The sequence below is a fragment of the Dermochelys coriacea genome, chromosome 9, assembly GCF_009764565.3.
Source record: "Dermochelys coriacea isolate rDerCor1 chromosome 9, rDerCor1.pri.v4, whole genome shotgun sequence".
NCBI classification, from domain to species: Eukaryota; Metazoa; Chordata; order Testudines; family Dermochelyidae; genus Dermochelys; species Dermochelys coriacea.
Window position 1 is genome coordinate 80692172 of NC_050076.1, and position 23188 is coordinate 80715359.

The 23188-nt window shown below is 46.3% G+C and overlaps 1 protein-coding gene across 2 annotated transcripts; it reads left to right on the top strand.

Annotated features, from left to right (window-relative positions):
- Positions 1 to 1156: 1156 nt before the first annotated feature.
- On the top strand, positions 1157 to 21709 carry EDA2R (ectodysplasin A2 receptor). Of its 2 annotated transcripts, none has more exons than XM_038417771.2 (11): positions 1157 to 1318; positions 4346 to 4431; positions 7465 to 7597; positions 8899 to 9009; positions 10078 to 10256; positions 10739 to 10824; positions 12307 to 12471; positions 12963 to 13109; positions 13776 to 14308; positions 15186 to 15234; positions 16112 to 21709. In XM_038417771.2, exons 3-11 carry the CDS (start codon positions 7550 to 7552, stop codon positions 16405 to 16407), a joined length of 1614 nt encoding a protein of 537 aa, XP_038273699.1. In that variant the 5' UTR covers positions 1157 to 1318; positions 4346 to 4431; positions 7465 to 7549; the 3' UTR covers positions 16408 to 21709. The 2 variants fall into 2 exon arrangements, with proteins under 2 accessions (XP_038273699.1, XP_043349009.1); XM_043493074.1 differs by having other exon boundaries at positions 1190 to 1318; positions 15183 to 15234.
- The last annotated feature ends 1479 nt before the right edge of the window (positions 21710 to 23188 follow it).

Consider the following 23188-nt stretch of genomic DNA (forward strand, 5'->3'; position numbering starts at 1 on the left):
TTGATATGATTTCACAAAGTGTTTCTGTTTTAACAAACTGCATTTTCTGACAGTTCCATCCAAGTTTTTATGATCATCTCTAGTTTCAATGTTTCCTTATGTCCCCCTTCTCTGACTCCATCTGTTGCCTCTTCTCTTATACTTAAACTATAGACTTATTTAAGGAAGGGACTGTCTTTTTCTTCTGTTTGTACAGTGCCTAGCACAATGCGATCCAGGTCCATGACTGGGGCTGCTAGATGTACAGTAGTAAAAATTAATAATACAAGACAAAACTCTTGTTTCTCTGCCAGGTGCAATATATCAAGTATCTACCCAAAACAAGGGCATTACAGTGATTGGTATTCCCTGGCGGTGTTTATCATTACTGTCCTTTTCTGTTCCAGAGACAGTGCTATATGGCTTCATGGTATCTCTGTCGTTCTTGTTTGTGTTCATCATTGTATGTATTATATTTTAGTTGGTTGATGTCAGTGAACAGTGTTGCAATTATCACTGCAAGTTACTGCACTCTATAACTGGGGTGGTTCTGCTGTGTTTTTGTTCTAACCATGATACTACTGTACTCTTATGAACTATCCTGTCCTACTGTATCGCTGCACTCCGCCTGTTGTTTTTATTGTACTGTGTGGCTATATGGTATTTTATTACACCCTATTTTCATATAATGACGTGTTGTGCTGTTGCATCCGATGAAGTGAGCTGTAGCTCACGAAAGCTTATGCTCTAATAAATTTGTTAGTCTCTAAGGTGCCACAAGTACTCCTTTTCTTTGTGCTGTTGTGTTTGATTGCATTGGTCTGTCCAGTTGTGTTCTCCTGCATCTTGCGGTGCTATTGTGTAGAATTACGCTGCCCTGCTGTTCTGGGCCTCGCAGTTTTAGAAATAACCCCAAACTGCTCGCTGTGCTGCTGTGACCCCTTCTCAACCCACTCCGCCCGGCTGCTTATTGGTAACGCGCTTTAGCCACAGACCCTGAGGCGGTCCCCAGCCCGGCCCCTGCGGAATCCCGTCCAGCATCAACCACCGCGTTTGCCGCCGTCAGGCCCCGCCCCTTTCGGCTGGCTGATCTGCATCGCCTCGCCCAGGAGGGCGGCTTATATCCAATGGGGAGCCGGGCCTGCCTGTGGGGGCGGAGTCCCGGGCGGGAACTTGGCTTCTCGTGGGTCCCTCCAGGGCAGGAGGGGAGGGTGGGTGTTGCAGCTGATTTCATCAACCGTAGGGCTCCGGGCCAGCCGGTGGGTCTGTCTGGGGGCAGAGCAGAACAGCCCTGACTTGCTCAGGAGCCCGCACCAGGATCGCTGCGGCTGGGAAGCAGGTACAATGGGACATGTTTGCCTGGCACCTGATGCCTTTTGGTACTTGCCTGTCTCATGGGTAGGGCAGTTATTTGCCTGTTTATCATCTCTCTGTGTCCGAGCTGCCTCGTCTTCTCCGTGGACTTCCCACCCAGCCTGCCGGGGCGTCTGAGGTTACTCCGCATCTCTAGATGCTAAACACCCAGTGACTGCCCGATATGTAGCGGCTGTAATCGATATGTGGCGCCCTGAGTATACTTGTCTGCCTGGGATGCGTGTGTCCATCCCGGCCCGTGCATTGCTTTCACTCTGGCTCGGTCTCTCCGGCGTGAACAGGTCTCGGGCTGGTTCAGGCTGCAGAGTCGCTGTGCTGTGTACATGCCTGGGCATATCCCAGCGCGCTGGAGCATCCCTCGCCCTTTCCCGTTTGTGTTTCAGGGGAGGGAGAGGCTCCAGTGGGCGAGCCTGTCTCTGTCTCAGCTAGAGATCCTTGTAGGGAGAAGAGAAACGGGCTGCCAGGAAGGCTCGGTCTGTTTATTAGCTTTCCTTGTAAGTTTCCGCGCTCAGAGTCTAGGTTGTGATTGTCCGGTACCAAACTGCAAAGCAGGGCCCTCCGTTTCTTCCCGGGAGCGAGGGGGTAACGGATCTGCCCTAGCTGTGCGAAGGGTCTGGAGAGGAAGGAAACTGATACTGACACGTGGTGCGCTGGGCAAGTCAGGACTTGCAGGTACAATCTCCAGCCATAGCTCAGTCTCCCACTCCCCGCGGATGGGGTTTCATCCGGTCGCTTTACAAACGGCCCCGATATTCTGATCCCTGCAAACGCAGACTTTGGAATAAACCCTGGAATACTTTGACTGCGTGCCAAAGAGTCACTGGTAGGTGACACCACTCCAGTCTGCAAGGGCACGCTGCAAGTTTCGACCCTTTAATTTAAGCAATTGCGGGGGTGGCATGCCCGATTCTAAAACACAGCAGGCACCAAAGTGTTCAGAGCGCTGAGCTGTAGATTTCAAGGCGGAGAGTGCAGCCAGCGAAAAATATTAGTATCTTATTGGTTATTTATTATAAACTACGCTGTTGAGTTTAGTATTGGCACCAGCAAATATTGATGAGTACAAGCAACTTTTCCCATTATTGTAATACTTTATATGAAAGGTTAATAAATAATGAGCTAGCCGTTGATAGATTAGTTGATAATGATTTCTTTAATTCTTAAAAATGCATTTCCTGTGCACTGTGTGTATAACATTTATGGTATCTCTGGGTGTGCTCTTTATCTGTAAATATTTTAAATACTTCTGTCTAGCAACTGGAATGTACTAAGCGTTTTTATGTACATTTGGAGTAATTCTTAGTAAGTACAGATTAGAAATGGTTTTCTTTTAAAATTAATTACGAATTAGGCACAATTTTTTCCCTGTGAGTTGAGTATGAATGACAGGTTGTCAGTGGTATTATGTGTTAGACATTAAAGAGGATAAAAGCAAAAAGGAGTAACATGGGGGTACAAAAAATTATTACAGTAATCAAGAAACTGGCCAGTTAATAATGGATAGGTCGAGGGGAAAAACAAACAGACAAAAAAGAAGCCAAGATTTTCAAAAGATACCAGTGATTTTGGGAAGTCAGTTTGAGACACTCTAAAATGGCCTGATTTTTAGAAAATGGGTGCTCAGGTTGGTCTTCCAAAAATTTGAGGCACTGAAAAATACTCAAACAACCCCCAACACAGACTAGTCACATTTGGAAATCTTGATCCCAGTGTATAATTATGTGTATAATTTTTATATACTATATATATATATATATATATGGCCATGATCCTGCAAACACTTATGCACAAGACAAACTGTATGTAAGTGAGCAGTCCCATTGATTTCAAGGTCTCAGGTGTATCCTTTTCTTTCCTATGTTGTTTGTCACCTTAAATCTCAATCTTGCATTGTGATTTGCTAGCATGGCTCTCAGCACTCCTGGGGAATCTCACTGAAGTAAACAGAACTTCACATGGGTGCGGAGTTCTGTATTAATCATATCCCAACACATGACTGGGGCTTCAGATTAAATTCTTTTGGGGATGACAAAGGTCTTCCTATGTGTGTCGAATGGCATTTTGCATGCTGTGAGCACTACAGGAATCCATGTAATAATAATACAATAACTTCTGCATTGGGTATTACTGTATTTTAAAGTCTCACTTTATTTGCTGTTAGAACACAATCGAAAGAAACAAACAGAAGTCTAAAATGACCATTACGACAAGAGTGGGAAATTAAAAAATTGTCGTCATGTCAGAGAGGTGTAAAATCAGCACTGCACATTCCCCCTTTTGATATTTGGGTGTTTTCTTCTAAAAACAAACCAAAAACAAAACTTTTAACTTGAAGTATTACAAAATTACACACTTACTGGACTTTTTGTGACCCAAAGAAAGTCTACAAGTTCACTGAAAAACATGTTTATTTCCAAACCAGGCTAAAAGATTCAGCCACTTTTTACTTACCTTTACTCACCTTTAGTGACCACTCTGGTTGCAGTGTGTATGGTGATACCCGTTGTTTCATGTTCTCTGTGTGTATGGATCTCCCCACTGTGTTTTCCACTGGATGCATCCGAGGAAGTGAGCTGTGGCTCGCGAGGGCTTATGCTCAAATAAATTTGTTTTTCTCTAAGGTGCCACAAGTCCTCCTTTTCTTTTTACTTCTGACGAGCAATACGTTATTCTGCAGGTAACCATATTAAAATCAGTGGGACTGTTTACAAAGTAAGGTACTACTTGATATGAGTAAAGATAGAAGAATTTGGCTCAGAGAGTTCTATATATTAAGCACAATATAGTGTCAGGAAATGCTTGCAGAACAAAATGAATAGCATTGAGTGATTGAGGAACAGAAGATATTTACACTAAAGGCAGGGACTTGACTTAATATCAGGGGAAATGCTAGACATGCAGGAATATTTTCCAGGTTAATATTTTGGGATTTTAAAACATTATTTTTCTCCTGTTGCTTTTATTGAACATTGTCATTCTTTCTTTTTTAAAGCAACATATAACCCACATGATGGTATTTAATCTGGCTGACCTGTTTTCCACTGCCCAGTTCTACCAGCTGCCAACTTCAGATATGCAGTAAGTGTTTTATAGCAATTTTTCCTGTTTTGGTATATGCAAGTAGAGCTGTATGTTACCAGAAAAGGCTAGGTAAATCTTCTATGATCCCTTAACTCTAATATGTTGACCTGATAATCCAGTAATGCTAAACCTGATGCCACTATCCTGGTCCATTGAAATTCCTTTGCCACTTTGAATATGTAGACAGACGCCTTGAAATATCCATTAGGAACAGCAGGAGCCATGTCAAAAGATGGCAAGCGTTTATCAAACAAATATAAATTTTCTTCACTGTGTAAAGATTGTAGGTCAGACTAGGTTATAAACCAAAAAAAATGCACCCTCGAATTTCCGGTAAAGAATTTGAGTTTTGCTATCAGTTCCTGGATTTTTATTTCAATTCAGTGTTTTGGATATTTATAAATCAAGCATTTACTGGGGGAAAAAAACAACAGTTTTCAATTGAATATGAAGTCTGACCAATCTATGTATTATGAGGTGCCAGTCTAGCTTGCTAAGTCCTCCGTGAAATATCCTATTGTCTAGTTAAAAGGCTAGGCTGTGAGTGGCTCTTGCATGAGCACACTGTGGTGAAGTGCAAGGATGAAGCTTCCTTCCCCTTTTGCAGCTACCTAAGGGCCTCCTATACCAGCAGTATCTGCAGTCCCTGTACTCTGGGGAGTGCAGGGTCTTGTACTTCCCCTGAGAAGCATGATGCCATAAGAGAGGGGTCAGGAAGAGGCAAGGTAATGGGCCAGCCTCGCATCTGCACTGCCTTCTGGAGTATGGCTGGTGCGCCTGGGTGACAATCAGATTCATCCACTGTGGTTACCGAGCCATCCCTGAGAGATTGTGTCTCCTGAGATACAATCTCGCTGATGCTGTCCTGCACCACCCCTCCACAGGGCCCTGGCATAAATGCTGCAGTCTAACTCAGTGGGATAAGAATGGTGGAACTGCAGAAAACAGCAAGTTTACCAAAACTATGGTATTCTACACTAATGGTCCAAACCACTTCATTTTACAATAGTTCTAGTGCAGTATTTCGGGTGGGTATTACACATACAAGGGAGTGTTTAAATAGGGGAAAGCTGTTTTCACTGAGATTTTTAACAAATCATGAAATCATTCAATAATTTAACAGGTTTTATTCACCAAGTTCATAGATTCCCCTTAACACAGAACAATGACAGTAGGTTGTTTCCCTATAAAATCAATGAGCAGACTGATACGGTGAGATGTTTAGGTCCCTATCCGGAAAATGAGATCTTATTCTGGCAGTTGCCTCGAGATTCTGCACCGCTTCTGCAGAGATGGGAGAATTTCTTATTTTAACCTAATTGGGATCAGATGTTTTAACCACTTACTAGAATCTCAAGGTGGCTTTCTATTGAGGGCAGTCATAGAGATTAAGACCACCAGATCATCTAGTCTGACATCCTGCATATCGTAGGCCACCAGCACCCCCAAACTAAATCCAGCAATCAGAACTAGACCCAAATATTACAGCCCATAGGAGACTATACTATTATGTATCACAAGCAGAGAATAGGAGGGACTGAGGTGCACTGTACCCGAGGCCCCCACAATGACAATGCTGTGTGAGCTTGTTTTGTTTATGTAAATTTCACTTACAAATTAGACTTCATGAGTAAATTGGTGGCCTTGGTTTTGGTATTATACCAGAAAATTTAAAAAATTCCACTGCTGTAACCCACACCAGAAATTCAATAAAGCTTTCAATGGCCAGGTATTGCTAAACCGGAGTGAGGACCATGGAACCATCGATACAAAGGATAGAAAAGATTATACAGGATAAAACTATATTTGGGAGGCCTATTCCGTACATCATTCCTATTATTGTCTCACCTTGCCTGTTCTTTTTTATTACTATTTATTTTTTGTATTTTGTGTCACCTGGGGTCCCCCACCAAGATCAGGTCCCCATTGTTCTTAAGACACCCTAGTGAATGGTGCCTTTCCACTTCACTTGGGAATTTGCTCTTATTCCATTTGTTTTTATTCATACATATGGGCCCAAATCAAAGCCTCCATTCCAAACTCCATATCTGGGTCCATATCTGAATGTTTTACCTCTACAATGAGCAGACGCAAAACCATGGATCTAAACAGTGCTGAACTTGGGGCTTCAAACACTGAACTTATCCAAAGTTCAGGGTGTTTGGAGTCAGTCTATTATGGAGACAAATTGCAGATATGAACTTGGATTCAAATCTGTGATTGGTTCATATTTGGGAGGATTTTTCAGGCCCGTTTCTATTTTTTCCTAATGGAAATGGGCCCTAACTAGACATTAATATTGAGCCTAAATATTTCCTCCTTTAGCTTCAGCCAATAGCTCCCTGACCACCATCTTCTGAGACTATGACAAACTCTCTTTATTTACTCTATAGTGTCAGTAACCTTGAAGCTATTTATGGACTGTGATCTCATTCCTCCTGCGATCTTTGCTTTACTGGGCTAGATAAATTTAGTGCCCTTAATTTTGCTCAGGGTATGTGAGTTGATAGTAATAACTAATATCTTGCTTTCTGTGCTTATCCAGTGGAGATGCCACATCAGATGAGTCCTGATTGTTTGGATAGTGGGAAAAGCCTGGCCAGTAGCCCACTTCCAAAGTGCAGCCTACTTTGCATAGGGCTCATGAGAGTGGTAGGAGATCAGACCTGAGCAGGCTGACAAGGCATAACAAGGAACATTTACTGAGGGGCCCTTTTCATTTTGTTTGTGACAAAATGAAATTTACAGTTTCGAATGGTGGCATAGATAGAAATGGCTTGTGACTGGGGTGGGAAGAGAAGTGGAGAGTGCTCATATATCTACTGCTGTAACATCATCCTTTCCAGTATGTTACTAGGCCCTACTATGTGAACATTAGCCAGGCTGTCCTTTGACTTGCTCCTAATGAGGCCTATGGCTGGGCTGACGAAAACTTGCGCTCCACCCATTTTTGAATTGTTTCAAGTTAAAACAGTGGCTTCCTTTGAAAGCATGTTTCTCAAGCCCTTTGTACCCTTCTTTAATGTTTAGATTCCAATGAGCCGACCTCATGAGGCAGATACGGCGTTATTAATTCCTTTCCTGATTTGGTGCATGAGGTTATGAGAGAAGTGACATGAAGAGAGGCCCAGTGCTGGTTTTTACCCTGTTTCTTGTCACCGAGGTAGGAACCCACTTGAAACAAATGAACCAAAAACTCTGCCTAATGTGTTTTAATAGCTTCAGTTTGATTTCTGTTGAATTCTCTCTATGTGCTCTGCTGTCTCTAGTCTGCATTATTTGCATGGCCCAAATTCCAAATGAGTTGGGGGGGAGGGGGGGCTGAAATCCAGGCCCTGCTGAAGTCAATAGGAGTTTTGCCACTGACTTCAGTGGGGCCAGGATTTCACCAAGGAATGCATGACCAGGCTGTAAGTTTGTAGGCTAGCCTTACCTAGTGCCTTTGACTAGTTCTGTTCAGTTTGAAGCAGAGGATTCAAATCAGTTTTGTGTCTTGTGCTGAGTTCAGGCCATGAATTCCATTCGTTGCATTAAAATCTTGGGTGGCAGTATGGTGCCCAGTAATATAAAGTGTGGCTTTAGTTCTTTAGAGAATTGATAGTTATCCCTTGCTATGTTCTGTGCCCCATATTACATATCCCCAGATTCCTTCTGCCCCACTGACCCAAGACTGTGTAGTTAACTTATCTTCTCTTGCGCTGTTTTCATGCCAAATCACATGAACATGAGCTCCTCTGAGTGGAGGTATTTGCCTCTCGCCAACTCTATACCAACTAAGGCTCTGGATTGAACGTCTGCTTTGTGTGCTCCATCCAGTTTGGTGCTCTCTGCAGATCTGGATACCACATTGGTAGTACTTTCCACTGCTTCATTTATGCAGAACTTTGTGATGCTTCTAAATTAGGAACAGTCCTACTGTTTAGCAGACCAGGATACCAAGTTATTTGGTCTGGACTATGTACTGACCTCCCATCAGGGAAGCTGCTGACCTGAACTTAAAAATCATCACTAACCAGTGTCCAACATGAGTTTGGAAATAAAAACTGACTGCACCTCACTTCACTTGTAAATGCCACCAAATGGCACAAGGAATGGACAGTTCAGCTGACCTACTACTTAAGTCCCTCCTCTGTCTCTGCTTAGCTAGTTGCACCTCAAACTGCTCTTTGGGAGAAGGCACATGGCTTTGCTCTTGCCAAAATGAGGTTATCCTGGTGCAACACAAGCAGCTACTAAAGCAGGGATTGGCAACCTGCGGCCCATCAGGGTAATCCACTGGCAGGCTGCAAGACAGTTTGTTTACATTGACCGCAGGCACAGCCGTCCGCAGCTCCCATTGACCACAGCATGCAAAGAATGCAGGCAAATGTTCCTTCCGATGTGAAAGCTTTGCCCAGTAAACGACATGCTTTGTTCACCTCAGGAGTGTTCTGGGACTTGTAGTAACCCCAGTTGTTTCTCCAGGTCCGAGGTGCTGCTCCAAACCCAATGGAATGCCAGGAGAGTGAGTATCTGGATGAGCACAGGAAGTGTGTTCCTTGCAGAGAGTGTGGCCCTGGATGGGAGCTTTCCAAGGTAATTTGGCTGCTCTGAGATGAACCTGGATTGTTGGCACTTGTGGTACTAGATGAATCCTCTGCTAGCCTTTACTAGAAGGATAGAGTTAGAGCTTTTTCTGATATGGGCGTCTGTGCCTTTAAAAAGAACAGTGCTTCATTGGCAAGGGAGGTTAGACTATTCCACCGATCATGATAAGTGATGCAGGGATAGGGATAGGAGGATGGGAAGATGGAAGTACCATAAGTAAGGAGAGGTTTCAAATTGGTGCATCTTATTACGTAAACACCAAGGAGAGTCCATCATCTCCAGCTCCAAGGGGAAGTCAAAAATCCCTTTGGCAGATAATTCCAGTGTCCTGGTCAGAGCTATACAATGTCTCATAGACTTATAGATTTTTAGGTCAGAAGGGACCATCATGATCATCTAGTCTGACCTCCTGCACATTGCAGGTCACAGAACCTCACCCCCTCTTGAAATAGACCCTTAACCTCTGTCCTTGTGTGAGTCACTGGCAGCAGGTTTCCACCTGGGCCCTCTGGCTCTATAAATGAGCCTCTATGCCTACGCTAAGAGACCTAGCTCTGTTCACCAAGACTATAGACTCCTCAACCTCTATATATGATCCAGTCACCTCTAGAAGGGGACAGAGTGCCATACTGAATGGGTGTGATTTACACACTCCATTGAGGTTAGTGAGCTTGTTATATATAGCCTTGACTAACTCAGGCTCATGCTGTTTGATCCCAGCTGCCAGCAAACCCTCTCGTCCCCCGCGAGGGCACAGCATTACACCAGCATCTCCCTCGCAATAAAACAAGTTTTAGTGACTGAGGCAATGTGTGAGCTATTGCTGAGAGCAAAATGGCTGCCCCATTTGTTTGCACAGGCACAGCACGGCTACTGTCTGCTTCAGTGCAGTGCAAAGACGTGAGATGCCCATAGTGTGAAAGGCAACTGAGAATTCTCTCACTGAAGAGAAGCCATCTGCCTCTAGAGAATAGGACAGTTTCTTCCCTCTGTAGTATCTTCAGATCTGATGCCGTTTCTTTGTCTCAGACATGGACCTGCGCTTGTCTCTTGCAGGAGTGTGGCTATGGTGAAGGAAGGGATGCACAGTGCACTGCTTGCCCTCCCAGGAGGTTTAAGGACAGCTGGGGATTCCATGGTTGCAAACCTTGTCTTTCCTGTCCCCTCATCAACCGTGTCCAGAAATCCAACTGCACTGCCACTTCCAATGCAGCCTGTGGGGAATGTCTGCCAGGGTGAGTACAGCCGGCAGCTGGAACAGCAGCAGCAGATGCTCTTGGGAGGGCTTAGGGAGGTGCTGTTCAAAAAGATGAGGTATACCAGGGATCTGCAACCTTTGGCACGTGGCCCTCCAGGTTAAGCCCCCTGGCAGGCCGGGACGGTTTGTTCACGTGGCGCGTCCGCAGGTTCAGCCAATTGCAGCTCCCACTGGCCGCGGTTTGCCACTCCAGGCCAATGGGAGCTGTGGAAAGCGGTGTGGGCAAGGGATGTGCTGGCCACAGCTTCCTGCAGCCCCCATTGGCGTGGAGTGGTGAACTGCGGCCAGTGGGAGCTGCAATCGGCCAAACCTGCGGACGCGGCAGGTAAACAAATCGGCCCAGCACGCCAGGGGGCTTACCCTGGCAGGTCACGTACCAAAGGTTGCCGATCCCTGATATATACAATTCCCTTATACCTTGTCCTGTTGTTAGAGCATTCTCCACTTTCTCTTTGGCAGGTTTTACAGTAAAACCCGGATTGGCGGGCTGCAGGATCTGGAATGCATCCCATGCACAAAGCAGACGCCTTCCTCTGAGCCTCAGTGTACGTAGCCAGCAGCACTGCAACCTGCTGTCTTTCACTGTGTAACATGTCATTTCACAGGGCACAGGGTGAGCCCTGCAGGATTAACAGGAGATGGGAGGAGTGGTGGAGTGGAGTGGGACAGTGGTGCATATAATTCACTATCACCTATCTCCGACAGTGGCCACTGTTACACGCTTCAAATGAAGGCATAAGCCCCCACAATATAACTCAGGGTAGGTCTGCACTTAAAACGCTGCATTGGCACAGTTGCGCTGCTGTAGCGCTTTAATGAGGACGCTCTAAGCCGACGGGAGAGAACAACTCTCCTGTTGGTTTAGTTAATCCACCTCCGCGAGAGGTGTTAGCTTCATTGGTGGGAGAAGCTCTCCCACCAACATAGCACTGTCTACACCAGCGCTTAGGTCAGTATAATTACATCACTCAGGCTGTGGATTTTTTACACCCTTGACTGACATAGTTATACCAAAGTAATTCTGTAGAGTAGACTTGCCCTAAGTGTGCAAAAGAAAATTCCCTCCTGACCCCTGCTGCCGATCATCTTTTTCCTGAAACATGAAAATTGAGGCTTTTTGTTGTTTCTGTCCTCAAGAGTGTCCTTGCAAAGGCTATGCTTATTCATTTAAATGACTAGTCCTTGTTTTGAAGTTTATTACGCTAGCCGTAGCAGAAGAATTCTGCCCCAGTGCATTCTGACCAAGGAAGTACTGACAGTGTATATATGGAGGGGAGCAGCAGCTGGGGCCAGCAGTGCCATGATAAACGTATCTATGTGGTCAGACACAGCAGCTCAGCCATTCTCTATCCTGTAATGTTTTGTTATTGCTGTTGTTAAAAATCAAGGAAAATCATCCCCTTCGCTTTGCAGTCGTTCTGCAGCCGGGAGATAATTTTAGCTGTTGTTTCTCAGTCCTCCTGGGTCCAATTGGTGGTTCTGCCACTGAGTCACACTGACTGTGGACAAGTCACTTAAACTGCTTGTGTCTCAGTTTCTCCATTTGTAAACTGGAGCTAAAAATACTGTGCTGCTGGATGGCACTGGATTATTACATTCAATTTTCAAAAGCACCTAAGGGGTTTAGAAGCCTAATTCCCACTGACAGTCAAAGAAAGTTAATGTACTTAGATTCCTAAGAGTAACAGGAGGTGGGAGGAGTGGTGAAGTGGAGCAAGCCAGTGATGCATGTAATTCAATATCCCCTATCTCTGACAATGACCATTTACGAGTGACTTAGGAGTCTAAGTCCATTAACTTTCTTTGACTGTCAGTGGGAATTAGGCTCCTAAGCCCCTTAGGTGCTTTTAACTTCCAGGTTGAGACCTCTTGTCCTAAGGGATTAATATCTTTGTAACTGATCATGTACTAATCACTCCAGGCGGATCCGTGCCCCTGGTCCTGTCTGCTTTCTTTTCTGTAGCATCCTGCAGCTCACCATGTGGTGATGGGACTCTGACCTCTTTCTTTGGCTGGTATGTTTGCAGGCAGCTCCAGGTCTAGCCTGGTGAAGGCAGTGATTCCCACAGTACCTCCCCAGGATACTGCCCTCCTAGTGCTGACTAGCAGTGCGCTAGTCATCATTGCGTTGGTGCTGCTGGCACTCGCTATCATCTGCTGCAAGCGTTTCTGGAAGAGCCAGTGTCAGCGAGGTGAGTGAATGCAAAGCAGCATCCCTCTGGTCCTCCTTCCCCTGCCCCCTCTTCCCTAGAAATAGCAGGGAAGAGGAGGAGGAGGATGTAAGGGCTCAGATTCAAACAGCATGCCAAGTGGGGCCAGCAAGGTTGTCACTTGCGAGGTTAGTGCTTTCTCTTCTCAGGTTTTCCCAGGCTGGGTCAAGACTGAGGAGATTTTGGCAGTTGTGGAGGTGAGGGGGCCAGGGCTGGAGCAGCAGAGGATGAAACAATTAAGAGGATGAGGGAAACAGCAAAGAGGAGTAGGTTAGAGAGATACGATTGAGGGGCATTGGCACAGCTGCGTGGGGAACAGTGCACAGCACTAGCCCTCTCCATGCTAGGAAGTGAGGCCTGATTGCTCCTGAATTTTACAGTCACCAAATAAATAACCGTACCAGATGGCCAAGTGCATTCTGGGAAAACAAGCCAGGTCTTCGCTGATATCAGTTGCTCTTTATCCTTTAAAGTGTTTCTGAGGACCCAGAGTTTCTCGGCCCAGAGGGTGATGTTCTGGGCCTCAGCCATGCCAAGCAGGTTTCCCTGTGAGGAACAGATGTCTAGTCCCTGCTGCTTGGGTGTGAAGAACCTGAGCCCATGCTCCAGGCAAGCAGAAGGTAACGTTTCTCATTGCTCTGCTGCTTTAGCTTGGGTCAGGGGGGAAGGGCAGGCTGGGCTGTGATCCTCACACCATAATGTCTGCTCAGTTTCCATTCCTCTGGCAGGAAGGAGCACCCTGTTGGTGGGGTGTCAAAATCTCTGCTGCCATGAGGCTTACTGCCAGGGTCAGCCCCTGTGGTCAGACACTGGAATAATCGCGGTGGACAGGGCCCAGTGCCACTAGGAATCTTCCTCAAGGTGAAAGGTGGAAGCCTGGAGAGGATTCTGAACTCAGAAGACATTGCACTGGCTTTGGGAAGATGTAGGTTTCAGTCCTCCAGCTTCAGTGTCTTTCTCTCCTAGGGATGTGTGGGTTCTGGAGGAGAGAGTGCTTGACTGTTGCAGTGGGGGTGATCCTGGAGGGCTGGTGATCGACCCCTGGAAGAGCACGGAGCCTTGCTTTGTTCAGCAGTGCTCACTGCCACCTCGCGGACAAAAGGCACCGAGTAGTCCTGTCCTGTCTGTTCCTCTGCAGCTGGAGACAGGCATTGGCAGTGCAGTGCCTCAGGGGAAATGGGGTTTTTAAGGAGTGGTTGACTGGAGGGAGGCTAAGCCCCAGCAGGTGGAGAGGCTGGTGGAAAGGGAACCCACATACTTTTAAGCCATTGGGTTTCTGGTTCCAGGTCCTGTTGAACCGATTCAGTTCATTTCGGATGGTGAAGCCATAGGCCTGCAGATCCCTGCTCTCCAGCCCAATTCAGAAGCGATTGCCATCAGCCCCAATCCCAAATCCCAGCTGGCGAGGAGCGTCTTGGAGACCCAACCCCTGATAAGGAACTCAGGGTCCAGCGACTATTCTGCGGGGGGCTTGTCATCCTCAGATGCCAGGCAGGGCCCAGCTGGGTTCACAGAAGCCCTAACTCCCCTCTCATCATGTGCCTCAGAGATGCAGCCCAGATGGCCCCATGCCCCGGTGGAGTGTACGGAGCTAGACCTGCAGAAGTTCTCCACCCAGGCCGAGTTTATGGGTACCAAAAGCCAGGAGGATGCAGAGAAGCAGGTGGCTCAGAGGGTCCGGAGACATACAGATGAACTAACCCTTGAAGTGCCCCTGTTTGGTGCCCCTCTGATAACACAAAGTGAACTTGTTCTGGACCCTGCCAGGGGGTCATCCTCATCCTTCCAAATTGCCACTGCTGAAAGCAGAGAGCAGCCTGTAAGTTCTTCCCATCTTGCCCCCCTCTGTATAATAACAGCTACTACGGGGCTCACACAGGGAGGAATGGGATATCGGAGGGGCTGGGGGTACAAAACCTTTCACCTCTGAGCAGGTTCAGATCTAGCACTGGCTGGTAGTGACTGTCCAAAAGTCATTACCATCTGCCGTTCAGTGAACTGTGTGGTATGAGTTTGTGAAGGGACACAGTCCAGTTCCCATTGGCCAGGGTAGCACGTAGCACTTCCATCATTAAACTAACTGGTGTTGAGAGCCCAAGGAAAGTCGCCAGTTGTGGTGCTTTTTCTGTTTGCAAGGAACTGGTCTAAGACCCACCAACTTATCTAAGGGCCACCAAAAAGCTATCAGATAGTAGCAAAACTCAGTCACTATCAACCTCGGCTGGGTTCAGATACTCAGCCTGGCAAAAGGGCAAAGTCCAAGCATATCCTTAACTCAGCAGGAACTGTGCACTTCACCTGACCCTTGCATCACCCATGAATCATCTTTGCATGTTTGCCAGTATGGAAAACTGACCTAGTGGTGAACAACTCTGCTTCCCAGTCCCTTGAGCCATCTGGTCTCCTCACCAGTTTGTGTCAGATTAGTGATTAACATAAGTCTAAAAAATGTCTAGCAGGTAATTTACTAGTTTAGGTTCAAGTACTTCTTTACTGAGATGATGGTTTGCTGGAAGAACTTAGAGCATCTTAATAGGGTTGTTGTCCTAACTGAGTGGTGATGTCCTGCATAGAAATATCCAGGCCATTACTAATACATGGCAGGTCCTGTGAGTGGAGCACTGACAAGATCCACATGTGATTGTTGCTCATTCTCTGATGAATCTCCCCAATCCTTGGGGTCTTTGTCTTAGCAGGTGAGTGATGTCCTGAGCCTTGTGAGTGAGATTAGCAGAGCCACACAAGGTGAGTGGATATCTGGGCAGCATTTTTCAGTTACGCCCTTGCTCCCCAGGGGTTCAGGTGGAGGCAGACCATGGGGTGAGGAGCACCTGTAGAGCCCCAGCCTGGCCAGTATCACACTGACTGTCGACATAGAGATCTGTGGCTGCCCCTCTTTCACTGTGGCATTAATGCGGGGAATAGACAAGCCCTTCTGTGATTCACCTTGGAATGTGGGTGGGTTGGGGGACAGGCACCTAGTTTACCTCTATTAACAGTGAGGATCATAGGCGCTCAATCCGTGGCTGCTGAGGGGCTGGAGCACCCACAGGGGAAAAAATGAGCCCCTAACAGCTCCCCCCACCCCTCCCCAGCACCTCCCGCCCGCCGATCAGCACCTCCATCCCCACGCCTCCCACCCGTGTGAACAGCTGTTTTGCCACGTGCAGGGAGGCTGGGAGGGAGGGGGAGGAGCGGGGACACGGTGCACGCGGGGGACGGGGCAGAACTGCATGGGAAGAGGCGGGGCAGGGGTGGAGCAGAGGCAAGAAGAAGTGGAGTGGGGGTGGGGCTTTGGGGGAAGGGGTGGATTGGGGGCTGGGCCGGGGCAGAGCCGGGGATCAAGCACCCCCTGGCAGTTTGCAAATTCGGTGCCTGTGGTGAGGATTAAGCTCCCCTGGGGCTGAGAGGCAGGTTCCATGCGGCTAAGCACTGAAAGGAAATGCATTGGTGCCCTGTGGCAAAAGTTCCCTCTGTGGTAAGGCCAGGCAGAAGGTGGTGTTGCAGCTGCTCATCAGATGGGTGGACAGGGGCCGTGGTATGGGCCTCACTGCTTTATTTTCAGGACACCCTTCCCTCGCTGAGTAGACAGGCTCTCACCTCACTTTTCTGCCATTTCCAGGTCTCCCCATAGCACAGCTCCCCCACTCCTTGGTGCTGTCACTCGGCTTCCAGTTGGACCCTTGCTTGTCTGGTCTCAAGAATTTCAGCCACGTGGGGTTGGAGCTGGGGGTCCCATCCCATCTGGTGAGCAGGATGTCTGGATTCAAGCAGCTCGTTGCTCACCTCGCCTCCTCAGGAGACACAGTCACTGTTCCTGCCCTGGCCCGGGTCCTACAGCGACTCCAGCGCTTCGACGCCTTGCTCCTACTCTGCGATCATTTCATTATGAGCCAGGCCCAGGGCTGCCAACGCTAGGGGAAACACATGTTGCTGCCTCCGCACACAGAGGGAGGGGCAACTTCAGGCATAGTTTTGGCTGGGTGAACCTGGCAGCGATGCTGCTGCCTGCTTCCTACCCACTTTTTGTGGGCTGTGTGGCGGTTGCCTTTGAATCTTTGGGGTAGAATCACAGTAGAATGATGAGTCTGTGAGAGCTCACTCAGCAAATTTCTCTCTCTTGACCACTGCTTGAGACCTACCTTGTGCTGGTGATGGCTGGCAGATGCACATGGTACCTCCAAATGCCACCTTTCTTCATACGTGTTTATATCGATGCCCAGAAATGTTGTGGCCCTCATGGTCACCATGCATTTGCCTCCACGGGCAGTTGTGGATTTATAATGGGCCCTCCAAGCACACAGTGTATCCTTGAATCACATCTCAGCTGTAATGATTGAACTCTTTGTGTGAGGGGCTGTAATGTGGTGTATGAAAATATCCCCCAACTCTAAGGTGGAGCTCAGAGAGTCTGGACTCTCTCTGTTGGATTTCTCCCCCGCAGGTGATTGTATCTTCCTCTTAGAGGCCTGATAATCATTTGTTCTCTCCCCCTCACTCCTCACACTTTTTAGATGTGGGCCTTCTCCATTTGGCAGACGTATTTTGCTGGCTTTTTGCTCAGCTTTCTGCTGTGGCTGCCTTTTTGTTTACTTCTCCTTTTGTGCACCGACGAGGGGACCTGTTCTTGGAGAAGGGTTCTTTAGCTGCCACTCCTTTCTTTCTTTTTTTTTTTTTGGCCAGGGAGGAGGGACTCATGCACTGAATTTCTGTGTGCCATACCAAAATAGCGGTGTGTTTAATTGTATTTCATGGCTGTGGAATAGTACCATTTTCGTAAAGCAATATTTCTAATTGTGAGTCAGGATTTTTTTAAGCATGGTGGAGTTTGCTCCAGTGCAGATGGCAGGGTACTTGCTGCATTCCCCAGTCTTCTGCTAAGCACCTCTGCTTCCTTGCCCTAAGGGGCTTGCTAATGAGCTCCTCTGTGCTGATGTTTGGAGGACAGCACAGCACATATTCTGCTCTTCTGCATGTCTGAAGTTTTCAGAACACGTGACCCAAACAAAACCCTTGTGAGAATCTGGATGTGTAATCCAGGGTCAGGATCTTCCCTCCATTGCCCCTCCTGTGAGCACCACGGGGTCTCATCTTCTAAACACTAAATGGAGACCACTTGGCCTGGATGGCGCCCCGTTGAAGTGCAGACTGGAAGGATGGCTTGGCTTTCAGCTCATCCACTGCCCAATTCTCTTGCTGTAGGATGCAGGCCATTCCCATTGGCTTTTGTGGGAGATGCTCTTATCCTATGGTGGGAAAACAGAGCCTGTGGGGTTTATTATGTTACGTAGCTACAACAAAATAAACTCAGTATAATAATGAAGGGTGTCTCAATGGCACAACCACTCTATTCCTTTGCCCTAGTTAATTAAAAACTAAAAGGATGGAACCCCTCAAGAACTAACTATGCCAAGTTCATAATGGGAAATGCTGGATGAAACACCATGGAATATTCTCAAAAGAGTATTTTCTCATTGCTAATGTAATGTACTGCCATGTGCATAACGCCCCCTACTGGATTTAATCAGACCTTTGTGTGGTCAGGTTCTGATTATTAGCCTGTGCAGGGAGGCTAAATACTATTCCCAGGGTTTCCATTTGCCTGCAAGAGGCTTCTATTGGAAGAGCAGGAAAGTATGACTTCTCATCCCAATGCCATGTGTATTTGATTTGGCTGAATGAATGTGGTGTCCAGAGGTTTGTTTCCTGGCCATGTTATGCTGCCTGTTAAAGTAATCATGTCATTAGTGGTGAAGCGGCCTTATTTTAAAATAATGTGTTGTTCAGACTAAAGATGACCTCATTTTCTGGTTTCTGAGAATAGTTGTTCCATAGGGACACACTCTTCTGACTTTAATTTTCTCTAGGAGGATTTGTCAGAGCTTGCCATGGCTTGGCTGTGTTAGACTTCCTCAAGTTCCTGGAACTGGTATCTGGAGGCAGCTTCCAACGATGGTGGCTGCAGGTTTTTGTGCTATTTTCTCAAAGCTGCCACCAGCTTCTCTTGTTACTGTGCATTAAGTAGGAGCAGGTTACACTTTGAACTGCTATCTGACAAATTGGATTGGTGGGAGGAAGTTGTAGAATATGAAACAATCCAAGTGTCCTGTAAGGCTGGAGAAATCCTGCCACATGACACACCGCACACCTCCCGGAGAGAGGACAGGAATCCAGCCCTGGCGATCAGCTGCGATAGTGTTTTGTGGTTGCAGAACACACCCACGGTCCATTCATGAGAGGACCCTAGCACTCAGGGCATGTGACATACTCTATTATACTGATGTATTTTTCAGCCCTGGCACTCAGCTGTGATGGATTCCTTTCATAGTGAGGTAATTTTCACAGAGCAGCTGCTCCAGAAGGAGAGGCGTTGCTGGGAGCCTGATTGCAATCAGCACTTTGCCATGAATTCAAACAGATGGGGGCTTTCATTCGGATTCCATAAAGCACACTGTTTCACTATGGTTCACTCTAGGTGGGATTCAGTGTGGCTCTGTTAAGTGGCAGATGGCATAGGCTCCCTAAAACACCATCTCCAGGTGGATCTTTACTTCATTGGTGGCACAACCTTGACACTTAGTGGATGGGGAAGGAGGTGCCTTTCTAAAAATCTCTCCTGGGTTCTTGCCCAGTCTGTGGAGCTGGCTATTTCAAACAAGAATGGAGAAGAATGTGGCTAGCTCCACATTGCACAGGGTGATGGTGTTGGGCTGCACGACATTTCCCATGTGTGCTGTATTTTGCTGCACCTCAACACATGGGGATTGCTTTTTTTAGTGAAGGCTTGAGACCAACAGCTGGGGCTGGCGTTGGAGTTGCCCCATTTAGTCTGTTTCATCCTGCTACACCCTTGAGGGTTCAAGTCCAATGCAGAGTTAACCTCATGGGCTCTGGGATATACTCACGGAGTTTCACTGATGCTAGGGTCCCTAGAACAATACTGGGTGGTGAGAAGGGAGTTTTGCTGAGCATACATAGCGCTGCCAAAGTGCATAGGGTGCAAAATATCAGACCATCTGCACCCAGTTAGCACTGTGGGCACTGTTCATCTTCCCATGAGCTTTGGGGAAAATGAGCTGGACTGTCCCTAATTAAACCCTTCACCTTATCTCAGCTAAGAACCATAAGCTGTTGACAGTGCTGTGCTGTCTTAATTTCATTCACATTGCCTGAGCATCAGTGGAGTGCCAGGGACCACGCTGGTACATTTGAGAACACCATGTCCGTGCTGCCTGGTGTTCTGGGTATGTTTTGCAGTAGCTGAGGGGTTAGAGAGCAGAAAGGCTGGTGGTTTTCACTGTGTTTAGTAAACAACTCTCCAAAGCGAAAAACGTATTGCTTATGCCAGTTACCAACGGTGCTTGGCAGCCATCAAGCTATAAAGGGACAAAACAGAAGGATGGTCTTGTGGATAAAGCATAACACGAAGTCTGGAGATCTGCACATAGCTATGCCACACATGCTGAATGTGTCTGGGAGGTCACTTCACCTCTCCATTCCTGTTTCCCCACTTCTAATGTAGGGACAATAATACTCTCCTACCTCGCAGATCTGTTGTGAGGACTACTCCATTAATGTTTACAGCCTCCTTTGAAACCCTCAGACAGGAGACAAATGAGAATGACAGAGCTGTTCTAGTAGCATAAAGCCTGGTCCCATTAAAGTCAGAGGCAAAACAATCATTAACTGCAATGGGATCAGGAATTTGCCTGTGGTACATGGTTCCTCCCTTTCCTATCCTGTGTCTCAGGCTCCCCTCTTTTCCCTTTATTTCTGTGTATTTTCCTGACTTTTTCCTGCCCTCTTTCCCCTAAGTTAGATTTTCAAACTATTTACAGTCCAAGAAGTGCGCACTGTTCTGCACTTTTCTGATATCAGCTGTGTATCCCAGCTTCAACTACTCAGCAATATGGACAGAAACATCAGCTCTCTTTTAAGCCCAAGAAAGGCTGACATGTACTATACCCTTTGTGCACTCAGTAACGCCCTGATCTGTTGTTCTGAGTAATGTCTGAATATTTTTAAGACCAAGGTTCTGATTAGAGAGCCCCTGGTATTGACAGTTCCAGTGCTGGGCTAGCTAAAACCATTTCATTACTAATTAACTGGTAAAGACTGTCTTAACAGACTGACATATATTGTGATTTCATTATTAAATGTTACGGTTTAAAGTTTGACAATAGGAAATGCATATATCAAAACCCCATTGGGTTCATCTGATCATAGCAATCCCTTGGCTGTTATCATAGCTCTGGGTGCCTGAAGTTGGGGGAGACCACAGACCACATGGGAATGTGTAATTAGATTATAATTAATTGGTGTTTGCCTTTTATGGAGTAATTAAAGGCATGGTGTCTCCTGGCAGCCAGCAGGGGGCACTATTGCCTTGTTTAAACTCAAGTGCGCATTTCGCCTGGATGGTTTGTTACTAATAGACATTGGTATCTGTTGAACATCTTTAAGACCTGAATCTGTTGAGGACAATGTCTACTCATGCGGGGCATGGCCACCTAAAGCTGGACATGATGCTTTCCGTGTCTGCTATTCACCTCTGGCAAAGTCATGGTCAACTAGTTGCAGTTTTTGAGATTGCCTTGCAGTAAAAAGAGGTATTGAACGTTTTATCCCTTCTAAGTTAAAATGTCAATAAATTATCCCTCATTACTTGGTTACTTAACTATGCAGCACTAATTAAAAAGGTGCCTGAAATGTAAAACATCTCAGGGCAAATGCAGATCTGGGGCCAAGATCCTGATCTCTGTTATACTGACATAAATTTGTAATAACGTCATTGACTTAAGTGGCTACTCTGGATTTACTCCTATACCAGTGAAATCAAAATCTGGTCACTAGTGTGATGGATTTTCACCTGCCCTTCATGTCATCAACTATGGGTTATTGGAATCAATGGTAGTTCTGCCCCGTGAGTTAGTTTTGCAAGCTGAGTACATCAGCTCCCGTTGACTTCAGGGGGAGCACTGAGAGTGCTCAGCAGTGCCCCCATGCAAGATCCGGCCCAGTTTGAATGTAAGGCTTTCCCTGCTCCTTCATTTGTTTCAGGGGCTGCTGTGTCTGTTAGTGCCTAGCAGCATAATCATGTAATTAAGAATGAATGATCCTCTGGAGTTACACTCTGGGAGAAAGAAAAGGAGTAGCCGTGGCACCTTAGAGACTAACAAATTTATTAGAGCATAAGCTTTCGTGAGCTACAGCTCACTTCATCGGATGCTGTAGCTCACGAAAGCTTATGCTCTAATAAATTTGTTAGTTTCTAAGGTGCCACGGCTACTCCTTTTCTTTTTGCGAATACAGACTAACACGGCTGCTACTCTGAAACTCTGGGAGAAAAAGCTAAACTTGGGTAAATGCTGCTGATTCTTTTGTAAGTGTTGTTAACAATCAGTGATTTCTGTATATGAGTATTATAATGTGTGTTGCAAATTTTTGCCACTTGCTGATGTGGTGTTTGTCCTTGCTGATCTCACCTGGTAGCCTTGCTGGTGAATGGGGAAAGCACAATGTAAAAGAGTTTTTCCTTTTGGAGAATTTGGTCTAAGCGAACATGTCCTTTCCCTAGTTCAAGGTTTTTATGTATATATTTTAAGGTGCCCTATCATTTTTAAGCTGCGTACCATGTTGTTCAGAGGCTGATCAATATTATTCATTGACAAACCTTATTAACTTCTGCCTTAGGAATGAAGCGGTTGCGATGTAAAGTTCTTTGTTCAAGTATAGCATGCAGATAAGCTACTGTGATGCACACTCTGGCTGTATCCTCTAGACCAATCACAGTGTAGCTGTTCAATTATGGTGTATTTAATGAAAGAGTGTTCATTAAATACAGGATGGGACTGTTTTTGCCTAGTTTAACTGGATTCTAGTTACTCTTCTGCATGTAGCAAATTAGGGGCCCAAGCAACCCCTTATGCAAGTAGTTCTTGTGTGAGTCATCCCATTGGCTTCAATGAAATTCTTTGAAGAGGACTGATTGTCTGAGTAAGGGGTTGCAGGACTGGGCCTTTAATGATTAGGAAAAATGTAACAGGAGTTCAAGGTCCGGTTCCTGCTTCCAGGTAAGTCAATAGCAAACCTCCCTTGACTTCAGTGGCAGCAGGATTGGGCCCAAAGTTATTTACTAATGCCAGAATTTTAAAGAGTGGCCCACTGCTTTTGGGTGCCCAGCTTGCGATGCCTTGGATTTGATTTCACAATTCCTGCAGAAGTCTATGGAAGCTGTGGGTATTTAGCACCTCTGAAAGTAAGGCTCTAGTCATCTCAGTTTGGCCACCAAAAATTGTGGCATCCACAGTCAATGGCTATTTCGAAGGTCTGTCTGCAAACTAGTGAGATTTGTTCTTGACTTTTTTTTTTTTTTTTAAGAAAAAGTTCAGCACAGTGCATGGGATATGAAATTTCCAGAAATCTGTGACTTACAGTTTCTATTTTAATGTTGAACAAACTTGGGTGTGGGGAATCTCCAGAGAGTGTGAATCTTGCATTTCGGTGTAGAAAGTAGTGCTGAGCAGAGATGGCTTATAATGAGCTAAAGGAAATAAAATTATTCTGCCTCTGTAAGAGTTCCGTTGGGAATAACTGATCTCGAAACATGAAAATATTTCCTGGCTCGACTTCCTTCTTTCCAGTCATGTCTCAGGCCCTAATTCAGGAAAGAATGTAGTAAAATTCTTAAGTCCATCCC

Bases quoted from the DNA above. Each gene is read 5' to 3' on its own strand.
- EDA2R (XM_043493074.1), top strand. From the start codon at position 7,550: ATGAAGAGAGGCCCAGTGCTGGTTTTTACCCTGTTTCTTGTCACCGAG. The intron at 12,472-12,962 runs GTGAGTGAATGC...TATCCTTTAAAG, and splicing joins GAAGAGCCAGTGTCAGCGAG to TGTTTCTGAGGACCCAGAGT. The intron at 14,309-15,182 runs GTAAGTTCTTCC...TCTTTGTCTTAG, and splicing joins CTGAAAGCAGAGAGCAGCCT to CAGGTGAGTGATGTCCTGAG.